The 11,827-nt window shown below is 32.4% G+C and overlaps 1 protein-coding gene across 1 annotated transcript; it reads left to right on the plus strand.

The window, feature by feature from the left end:
• The first annotated feature begins 2,151 nt into the window (after nt 1-2,151).
• Nucleotides 2,152-11,451, plus strand: LOC133201358 (retinol dehydrogenase 12-like). Its single transcript, XM_061337173.1, has 7 exons — nt 2,152-2,216; nt 4,601-4,741; nt 5,058-5,249; nt 6,196-6,354; nt 6,521-6,643; nt 10,434-10,623; nt 11,036-11,451. Exons 1-7 carry the CDS (start codon nt 2,153-2,155, stop codon nt 11,133-11,135), a joined length of 969 nt encoding a protein of 322 aa, XP_061193157.1. The 5' UTR covers nt 2,152; the 3' UTR covers nt 11,136-11,451.
• Nucleotides 11,452-11,827: the final 376 nt, after the last annotated feature.

Consider the following 11,827-nt stretch of genomic DNA (forward strand, 5'->3'; position numbering starts at 1 on the left):
GTAATACGTAGAGCATGCTCTTGCGTATCGAATCAACTGAGAGCTATAAACCCCCTATGCAGGTGATAAAGGTATATTGTATCCGATGTTTCTCGTTCAAGAATTAAGAGCTTATGAGGTTACCGTCTCGGTCTTATGTATACTTCAGCAACGTGTCAATGACTGCTATCAATTTATATGCTAAGAAACTGAAAAAAGAATTCAGGAGTTCAAAAAGCCTGTTGTGTATGTATTGACCTTCGTTCTATCTGCGGCTTCGATCATTTCCAATGTATCTTGAAGCTTCTATATGTCTCTGTTGTTGGGTTTCTGTCCATCTTAGAGACATATCAAAACGTGCTAAATTAAAACAGAAAATAGGATAAAAGTTTTACAGAGTAAAATGCCAAATGGATGGTAGATGTTAACTGGACCAGAGATGGTAACTGGGTCAGAGGTTAATGCAGGAGTTTCTTGATGGCCTCAAAGAAAAAAATGTCATCAATATAGAAAACACGTGTACAGACCTTCTTTGCCACAGGTATTTGAACCGGTATTTGTTCTCTTGTTTAGTTAATGACTTTAGCAACTCTTTTGTAAAATCAAGCAATGGCGTCTAAGATTTTGATACTATAAAGCTTGTAGACCGTTCTATATTAAACTCTGCACAAAGTGTGAAGAGAGTTGAAAATATAAGTTTCAAAGAACGTCTTTGTTTGGCCAAATCTATAATGCTATTCATCGAAAAAAAAAAATCTAGTAATACAAAACAACCCAGCAGAGAGAATGAGGACATGACTTCATTCGGATGTGACAAATCTACACTGCTATTCATCGCAAAATAAAAACCCTAACAATACAAAACCCAGCAAAGAGAAATAGGATATGACTTCATTCAGATGTGGCGGAATATTTTCTCCATACCTGTTTTATAGTCACTTTTTTATTACTACATGTATTTAATGGTACCATTAAGGGACCATTCATTAAATCAATACATGTATTAATTTAGATAGAGGCAAATTTAGATTTTTTACTTTATCTTTGTTTCATCTTATGAAAGAAACAATGGTATTATATGTTGAAAAGTGATGTCATACACATACGGTACATGTATATCATATTTTATTAAAGTATTAAACATTTTGTTTTTAATAATTCAGAGAGTGTTTTTATTTTTTTATATAAAGGATGACAGTCGGTGAAATCCGTGAAAGATTTTCGTAAATATAAACTGTAACGGTAATACGGTAATTTCCAATTGCGATGGCCCAATATCCAGATTTCTTTATGATATAAATATCTATATTTGCGCTTTTATCACAAAATGCACAATAGGTTATCTACATCGCAGTGCTAATAGTGCTGTTAGTTTGAATTTAGCTATGTGAATGCTCGTATAATATTCATATTCCTGTAATATTAATTTGCACTATATGCCTTGTCATTCTCGACTATTTATGTAAATGAGTCTTTGTAAGTTCATCTACATGATCTATAATAAAAAAAAGACCGCCATACCAGGAATACTCGATGATTTAATTAAGGAATGTTTTTAAGTTTTGTGTGAGTTATTTGTGTGTAAATCACACAGACTTGTCACGTTGGCATATTTCATGAAGCGCGCTATTACATGTATATTTACATTTTCCATGTTCAAAAGCACCAAAAATATACTCATTGTTTGAATTATTCGCTGCCCTGTATCGTTACATTTTTATTAACGTCTCTGTAGCTCACTGTGACGTCAGTTTGGCGCGAGTTCCTCCGTGCATATTTCGAGGCGTGAGTATACACGAAAATGGCATGTGAAAATCAATTTCGCAGTTGGCTAAGTAGAAAAACACAGCAAATGTAAATATTGCGGTAAAAACAGATTTATTAATATTTCAGCAAACCATAATATCAGACTTAAATGTTGATCAAAATATCTGAAGTAATTTGTAACCTTTCTGTTAGTGCTACATGAGTTTATTGACAGATAATCTGTGATCTCTTCTTTTCTAACGAGGACCTAAATTTTTAAATACAAGTAAATGGTATTAGTTTTTTTAGTTTACAGTCACAATTTAAAGTAAATCAATGCAGAAACACCTAGAGATGGTAACATACACTCCTGCACACATAACAAAAGAAAAATCTCTGTTACGGGTTCTCATACCCAGGAACAAAAATGGATGATGTAAGGAACTTTTTAGTCGAGCACCAAACTCTAATTGCAAGCGCAGCAGTCGCAGGTAAATTCCATTTTCCTTGGAAAATAGTAATATCCTTCTTGACCTTTTAAAAGCATAATTTAAAAAATTGCAGTATTGAGAAGGGCATGCATTGTTATTCACTGGCCTACTAGGGTTCCTTATTTAGAACATCGCGGATTTAAAGGTATATTTCAGTGTACGGTTTATGTATTGCAGGGTATTCATAATAGAGAAACTTCTGATTCAAATCACCCCTAGCTCGTACATACTGGTAGTCGTGGAGAAAAGAACTATGGTCCGCCATTTGGACCAAAAATATCAATATTTGTTAAAAGAAGGATCACAAACTCTTAAACTTATATATGGCACGCCAAATTCACAAAAAATAGATAAACATAGTTTAACAGTGGATAAACTAGGTTTGTCGATTATAAACTATAATTTACAAACCGTTAACTATAGTTTACGATTAGTTATCTATAGTTTTCATCTGTAAAACTATATTTAACGGTTGTAAAGTGTAGTTTACGAATGCTAATCAAAGTTTATCTGTCTGTAAATAAACGTTAACAATAAATTTTCTGATAAATATAGATTCTCATTTTTAAACTATAATTCACATTCGTTAACCATAGTTAAGAGTTGTTAATGATAGTTTCACATATCGTGAAACTATATTTATCAGATAAACTATGTTCTACATTCGATAATTATAGATTTCGGTCGTAAACCTTAGTTAACTGTCATTGATACTCGTAAACTGTATTTAACAAATGTAAACTATACTTAACGATTGTAAACTATAGTTTTGAGAGATAAACTATGATTCACATTTGCCAACCATAGTTTATCATCTTAAACTATAATTCACACTCGTTAACTATAGTTAAGAATTGTTATATATAGTTTATGAATCTAAACACCTGTTAACTGTTAACGATAGTTTCAATTCAAAATCTCGCGGCATCAATCGCTAGAGGAAATACTGAATGTGTGTCATTGCTGTAAGTTCTATATAAAAACGAAACATATAAACAGAATAACTTGAATGATTTCTCTTTTTGATAATCTTAAATTTATCAGTCAAGCTTTCAGCAACTCTTGATACCAGCAATGCTCAGTCATTTTTGTTTGATCAGCGCAAAAGATTGGAAAGAGGGCAAGGATAAATGTCAGTGATTTATTCTGTTGATGATGAAGAAAAAAATTATTACAAACTGTCAAAATGCATTTTTCACTATCTTTCTCTTTTAAATAAAATATAAATTTTAATCAATAATTTTCTTGTCATTTTCTTTTTATTTACAACTAGATTTGCTTTAAAATGAAAGAACATTTACTTTTTATGTCAACAAGAAATATATATATTTAACAACCAATGAAAATAATCGTTGTATAGCCAAATCTTATCATGCTGTATCTAGAATTACCTATCTATAATTATAATTCACGGACAAAACTATTGTTAACTATAGTTTTGTCCGTAAAATATACTTTAGAGTCGTGAAATATAGTTTTACAGAAAACTGTGCCTCTCAGATAAAAAAAATCATAGATTCTGGCGTTAAACTGTGTTTCTCAACTGTAAAACTATATTTATCACAATTTTGTAAATTTGGCGCCTTAAATATCTGTAAACTATAGTTTACAACCGTAAATCATAATTAACACACGTTAACTATAGCTTAGAGTTGTAAAACATAGTTTACAAATCGTGAATACGTATTTATCAGATAAACTATGTTTTGCAATCGCAAATGATTGTTTTCGGTGTTAAGTATAGTTTACACTTGTGAAACATAGATTAAGGCGTTAACTATGGTTTAGAGATGTGAAATATAGATTAACATCGTTAACTATATGGTCCGTAAACTATAGTTAACAGTCGATAAACATAGTTAATCAACTGTGAAACTATGTTTAGCTCATTTTTGTGAATTTGGCGTGCCTTACTTTTAATTTTGTAGGACCTGGTTATTGCAGGTCCTTCTTCAAATAAGGCTTACTATAGCTAGTAAGCTTTGAAGAAGGACCTGCAATCCCATACGAAAATCATGAAAATACTAGTACTCTAGTACTATATATATAGTTATATAATCTCCAAATACATTTCAAGGAAATTACGATGTGAATATTGCACGGAATGTCAATATAGATCTAGATATAACATTTTATTCTTTTCACAAAAACACCAGATTTACATGTTTAGATAGTGTTTTCTCCCAAAACATAAACGTGTAATTCTAGCAAGAATAAAATTCTTTGATCAGACTAAATATAAATCAAATCAATTCAAAGCATACACTGTAAAAAGTGTTCAAATAAATGACATCGTGCAGGAAAAAAGTTATGAAAATATTTTCCAACTTTGGTTCCCTTATATATGCATTAGGTGGCTACATCAATATTTTTTATGTAAGCAGGTGTGACACTCGTTGTTATTCGACTGTGGGCAGCGGGTGGGAAATGTTACAGTAAAGCTCGCCTGGATGGAAAGACCGTAATCATTACAGGATGTAACACGGGAATAGGGAAAGAGACCGCTATCGACCTAGCAGGCAGAGGTTAGCCAAGAGTTTTCTGAAGTGTTCATTCTTCTAGTTTTGTTTTTGATTAATTCTTTTACAGTACATTGAAATTCTTCTCGTTTTTTCTTTCTTTTTTCATATATATCTAAAGTAATGTAAATGTAAATTTTTTTATCCCTGCACAAAAAAAAAAAAATCCTTTGAAAGCCCTCTTTGTAAACCTTTTGTGTGGGAGAAAAAATCACTTTTATTTTCCTTGTCCTATGGACTACTTCTTGACAGAATGTTGAAAAAGTATCAATTAATCGAACTCAATAAATCGATCGATCGATCAATCATTCAATTTTTATAGGAGCCAGAGTAATTATGGCTTGTCGTGACAAGAGTCGGGGTGAGAAGGCATTGTCTGACGTCATTGAGAGGACCGAAAGTAAACAGGTCGTCTTGAAGATTCTTGATCTGGCCTCGCTGGAGTCTATCCGAAAATTTGCCAACGACTTCAATAAATCGGAACCCAGACTAGATATTTTATTGAACAATGCAGGTTATTTCCTAGAAATATTTAAAATTCTGAAGAAAAGGTTTGAATATTAAAATAAAAGAGTCGTTTAATATTTTCTATTACCAATCAATGAATCATATATTATCCACATTTCATTTTTTCCCTTGTTCTTAAATCAGGATATCTTGTTCTTATTTCATCATAATAATTAAGATGAGGCAAAAAGGATTTATAGAAGAATTTATCTTGTCCCTTTTTAAATTTTTATTTTTTCACTCCATACTGGTGATTTTTCTTTAGATTAACACTGTAATTGGTAGAATCTTATTTCTTGATTTCTTTCCTGAAAAAAAAAATACTGTGCTAAAATGTTATTCTTTAAAATGAGCTTTTTTGCACAAATCCTTGAGAATACTAGTACCACGAAAGAGTTCGGATATTATCTGAAAATTTCTCTAAGATACTGGATGCTTAACTGCTGTACAAGGTAAAATAGGCGGTAGAATCACAGATATATGTAAGGAAATTTGACACACACGTCGAGTATATTTGACTTCTTTTTTTAAATGAAGAATTGAGGTGTCTTTACTTTTATAAAAGAACGAAAGAAAAAGATAATTTATCTTTTTCTAAGAAATATGACCGTTATCAATACGTACCTTTTTGTCGTATACATAGTGTTAAGTAATAAAAAGCGACTAAGACAAACAAACAAGAAAACAGAAGAAAGAAAACCAAAATATAAAATTTTACAAAAATAAACCTGTTATAAATACACATGTACTACTAATTTATATCATGAATTGTATGTCAGTGAAATCAATCAATTTAAAATGCAAACACCATTGAGTCAAGCCCGTTTTTATTTGTTAATTTTTTTTTAATATTTCGGTTGTAAGGGAAAAAAAAGAAACCCATCTTTTTATTATTTTACTAAATTTAAATCAGAAGTTTCAAGTCTATATTTGTACTTTTCCTGAACCTATAGGGATTATGATGTGTCCATACATGAAAACTGCTGACGGGTTTGAGATACAACTGGGGACAAATCATTTAGGACACTTTCTGCTAACCAATTTACTGCTGGATAAAATCAAGAAATCTGCACCTGCTAGGATTATCAATGTGTCTTCTCTGGCTCATACATGTAAGTACTATTGTAAATAGTTAAGGAATACTAATAATATAATAGTTCTTCACCTTAAATATTAATTATATGTGATTCATAATTTAAAATGTATTTGTATTTTGTGCATAAAACTGATGTAAATTTACAAAATGAGTAGTGTGCTTGAAATGCTTTTCTTATCTAGTCGCCGACAAAATAAATTTTGATGACATCAACAGTGAAAAGAGCTATAGTCGAATGCAGGCTTACGCTCAGAGCAAACTGGCCAACATTCTGTTCTCCAGAGAACTCAGTAGAAGACTCAAAGGTAAGCAGCAAAAGTAAATTTCAAGATATTTATCTTTATATAATGACTATTAACTATAAGGTGTTTGCTTTACAGGTTTAGAGATACACTTTTAAACAATGTGGTACATATATTGTCGTCATTGTGTCGTTCCTAAACATTTGAACATTTAAAGCATTACCAATTTAAAATATATTTGTTTTTTGTTCGTTTGTCTGTTTGTTGTTTAACGTCCCTCTCCAGAATTTTTCACTCATATGGAGACGCCACCACTTGCCGGTGGAGAGCTTCAAATTTTTGACCTATGCTCGGCACTTAGGGTCTTTGAGCAGTGAGGGATCTTTTTCGTGCCAGCACCTTCTGCGACATGGTGCCTCGGTTTATACTTTCTCATTCGAAGGACTGGTCTCCATGTCCCAGAGTGGGATTCGAACCTGTGACGTAAGGATCAACTCCTTACTTCGCGACTCTAGAGCAGACGCTCTACCAATGCGCTACGCGGGCGACAAATATCAAAATCAGAGTTTCCAGCAGTTATAACTTTACATTTCTAAAGTAATGCTTAATCATTTGTTTTGTTTGTTTGGTTTTGTTCTGTGTCCTGTTTTTGATATAGTAAAATTGCAGCCTTTTTAAAATCTTGTTACCTAAATAATATGTCTATGAAGAAATCTGATTGTATTGGGCAAAAAGCATTATCTATACTAGAAAATATCTTCTTCGAAATCTTGATACTAAAAATAGAAATTTGGTGCCAGTGATTAAATTTCAATTTTTTTTTTTTGGGGGGGGGGGGTTAATTCATATCTCCACCACTTAAGTTTTAGATATTATGGGCTATGTTAGATCTGATCAAACTTTAAAAAGAAATCATAGAGTTAAAAACATGGCCTTTGTTGCTTTAAATATGCACATGTATACCCCTGTATCTCCTCGGAAGTAAAAATGAAATATGGAGATAACGAAGAGTATTCAAGCTCAAAGTCCATTTAAACAATGCAAATCGGGAGCAGAGCAAACAAGGACCTCAAAAAACATCAGAGGTGGGATCAGGTGCCATAGGGGAGTAAGCATCCCCTGCCGACCGGTCACACTCGCCATGTCATGATCGGGAAAACGGAAAAATCCGTAGACAATTCAGTGTGTAAATAATGACCTAACAATTAGTATGAAAAACATTTGACCTAATGATAGATTGTATTTGCTGACAAGGTCATTGTATCGACCATAATACTTGCAAAAATGATGACTTCAGACGAGATTGTTGATATCCTTGTTTCATCAACTTGTTTGTCAATAGCTTCCCTCGTTATAGAAATTGTTCATACATAGAGCATTCTCTTGCGTATCGAATCAACTTGGGGACAAAAATCCATATGCAGGTTATAAGGGTATATTGCTACAAACGTAATGGAAGTTGATGATTGAAAATTGAATTCATCACGTTTATCATATAGCTTTGTTGTTAGGTTACAATTTTAGTCTTTTTCTAGTAAAATGTCCAGATATGAAACAGATGTGTCAGACTCTGTGGTATCTTTTATTTCAAGCTCACTGGGATATATAGAGTCGACATATGAATGGAACTACTGTTAATTGATAAGACGTTGTCGATATATCTAAATGTAGATAGGCCTATATCTAAAAAAAAAAAGAATTCTTCTTAGAAGAGGACTTTAGCGTATATAAGCAGAGAAACAGTAGAAGATCAGTTTAATTTTGATCGGGATTGGTCAAAATATTAATATAATTATTTTCCCTAAAATTTCATTTCAATTTCTTTTTAATATATGATTGACTAACATGCATATTCTCCTTAGTTGTGACTAGTTTTATAAAGAATTTATCCATAGGTTAAAAAAATATTCATAAATAATGTGTTTTATTTTCAGAAATATTTTTTTATTTAAAAAATTAACATGCATATCCAGCCTCTCTTTACATATTTTATTAGAATTTCATATTATGCATTTCTTAACAGCACATTTTAAACTATTAATCATCTTATTTGCAAATAAAACATCATTTTTTTCATTTTCTCTGAAAATAATACCAAAAAAATCGTAAAAAATAGTTATGAGCTAATATCGGTCCATCAATACAGAAACCATAGCTTAAAAAGGATGTCTTAAAGATCTATTCAATAAAATTCTGGTGTTGCATTCCTCCTTACAGGACATCCCCAATCATATTCCAAAAATTGATTTGGCACCTGCGTAAAATGTAAGAAGAGTTCAGAGAACTAAGTTTTCATTAAAAAAAAAGAAGAAGTCCTTTTTCAACCCCCAATGGTTCCCTAGGGTGAAAATAAAAATTCTGAAAATTTACTGCATATCTATAAGACACCACTAATCATGATTTAAATGATGATTTGGCTACTGCCTAAAATGGAAGAGTTACGGGATCATTGTTTTAAAAAGATTTTTTTTGGCTCAAAATGACCAGATGGGTAAAAATGAAGATGTCAAAACCTTATTTCAAATCTAAGTCACCATCTATCATACTCCAATAAATGATACATGAACCCAGTGACCCCCAGGGTGAAGATAAATTTTAATTCTGAAGCCATATTGCACATCTACAGGAAATCAACAATCATACTCCAAAATATAATTTGGTAATTCTTAGTTTTAAGAGGAATTCCGAGAGCCAGGTTTTATATATGGAAAAAAAAATAGAAAAAAAAGATGATTTGGCTACTGCAAAAAACGTCAGAAGAGTTCGGGAAACCAGGTTTTCGATGAAAAAAGTCGTTCATCGACTCTCATTTGGACCCTAGGTGGAAATGAAATTTCTGAAAGTTGATTACACATTTACTGGACATACCATTTCATTGCAAAAGATGAATCGGCTACTGAATTTAAGAGAAGTTCTGAGAGCCATGAATTTGTCGAAAAACGTTGCTTTTTTGACACCCAATTGGCCCAATAGTTGAAAATGAAATTACATAACACCAACAATCATATTCAGAAAGATAAACTGGCTAATGCATTCAAGAGGAGTTCAGGGAACCCACTTATCGACCCACACATCTACAGGACTCACTGTTCACGGTAGTCTAGTGGTAGGAGGCTCGCTTTTTGATCGGCCCTCTTTCGATTCTCGTCCGCGTCAAACATAAGAAGTAAACATAGGTAGTGAATGTCCCTTCGCTGAGCGCCCGGCATTAGAGGTGAAAGTCGAGGCGCGGGTCTTTTGGATGAGACCTTAAAACCCGAAGTCCAGTGTCACGGTAAGCGTTTGCCCGATAAATTAAAGAACCCTTAATGCTCAATGGCCCTGAGTTAAATTCCGAGTATAGGTCTAAATTGAAGCCCTTCACCGCTATATTGATGACCTCTTTATGTGAGTGAAAAATTCTCGAGTTGAACATAAAAAAACATAAAATCAATCAATCTACAGGTCTCCTCTTATATTCCAAAAAAAAAAAAAGAATCTGCTAATGCGAAATGTAAGAGGAGTTTGAGGAAAAAGATTTTTGGAGAAATATAACAATTTTCGACCTCCTAATTGTCCACTAGGGTGAACAAATTTTAAAACCGTATTGTCCATCTGCAGATGGCCACTAATCATATTCCAAAAGATGATTTAGCTACTGCGTAAAATGTGAGAGTTTAAGGAAGAAAATAGTGTGACAAGTGGACAAAAGAATAGAGGATATTAACAACAATATACCCGAATTGCAACAAATGCTTTGTTTGGCTCTTATTATAAACCATAATTCAATCAATAAAAGATAACATTCCGGACAAATACATACTCGTATTTTTTCTTGTTTCTTTGTACTGATGTTCTTTGTTTTTACTGACAGGAACTGGCGTAACAGTCAACTCTCTACATCCGGGTTCTATAGTTACGGAGTTAGGAAGGTATATTCCTGGATACAGTTTTCTGTGGCCACTTCTTACTCTCACTTGCAAAACACCAAGAGAAGGTGCACAGACAAATATTTATTGCGCAGTTGACGAAAGTTTGAACAACGTAACTGGAAAATATTTTAGGTATGAACAGAGCCTTTAGAGAGAGAAAAATAGTAAATGTATGGAGTTTTTTTTTCCCTCAATGTAACGTGATTATGCTGTTTTTCGTGCCTGTTATACATGCTGGTCCTTGTTTAATGCTCTCAGATCAACTGATGGTGATGCTGATCGACTCTTAACTACCAATGCCTGAGAATGTGTGTGCGGTGATTCTGTTTTTGTTGATGCTAATATTGTTTAAGTAGAATAAAAATGTCCTTTAATTGATGACAATATGTTTTATACCTCTATGGTCATGGGGAAACTATTCACTAAATATAAGTTCAAATTCTATTTTTAAATTTTTTTGGCAATTTCTGTTGTCATTCTTCGGGGATCTTTGGTTTGATGTTTATTGATGTTTATTCCAGTGATTGTGCTGTTTATATTCCAGTGATTGTGCTGTAAAGGGGGAATCAAAAGCAGCCCAAGATGACGAGGCAGCGAGGAGACTTTGGGAGGTGTCCGCTCAAATGGTGGGTCTGGACAAATAAGATACTGATAAAGGCAAAGTGCATGCTGTTTGTATTTTATGCAAAAAAAATGAGTATATGTGTTTTCTGTATTAATATGTATATGTTTTCGGAAAGATCTGAATTTTCACATTTTCCTACTGAACTTGTACATCATGAAATCGAATGCATGAACATGTACCAGTATTATATATATTGATATATATTTCAAGTACTCACATTGTGTGCCTTACTCTCAATTTTATGGGTAAAACACTGATTACGTCTCTATTGACGTTAATTTTTAACAAGGCATATGATTGTATATGTATTTTGAATAAATACTTCTTACTCACCAGTCTTAGTATAATCTGTACAATTAGAAGGTACATGTATTTCACAAGTAATAATTTAATCACAGATATATATATATATATATATATATATATATATATATATATATATATATATATATATATATATATATATATATATATATATATATATATATATATATAGAATCAATAAGTTTTTCTCTGTCGATTTCGATTCCGTCCTCAATGATTCCAAGAGGATGGCATTGTTCAAGCAGATATTTTTTTAATTCATTCAGACGTTCATCTCTTTTTTTCTTGTCGCTAACAAAAGTGCAGATTCTTCTAGCTAAATTGTAAGGGATCGAACGTTTCTATGACTTGGATGACATGACTTATTAATTCTTCAAAAAGTGACAC

This window comes from Saccostrea echinata, unplaced genomic scaffold, assembly GCF_033153115.1.
Source record: "Saccostrea echinata isolate AGI-Se365-2 ecotype Australia unplaced genomic scaffold, CSIRO_AGI_Sech_v1 ptg000043l, whole genome shotgun sequence".
Lineage (NCBI taxonomy): Eukaryota > Metazoa > Mollusca > Bivalvia > Ostreida > Ostreidae > Saccostrea > Saccostrea echinata.

Excerpts from the sequence above, each read along its gene's own strand:
- LOC133201358 (XM_061337173.1), top strand. The coding sequence starts at position 2,153 with ATGGATGATGTAAGGAACTTTTTAGTCGAGCACCAAACTCTAATTGCA. Across the intron at positions 4,742-5,057 it reads TATCGACCTAGCAGGCAGAG|GAGCCAGAGTAATTATGGCT; the intron begins GTTAGCCAAGAG and ends CAATTTTTATAG. Across the intron at positions 6,644-10,433 it reads ACTCAGTAGAAGACTCAAAG|GAACTGGCGTAACAGTCAAC; the intron begins GTAAGCAGCAAA and ends TTTTACTGACAG.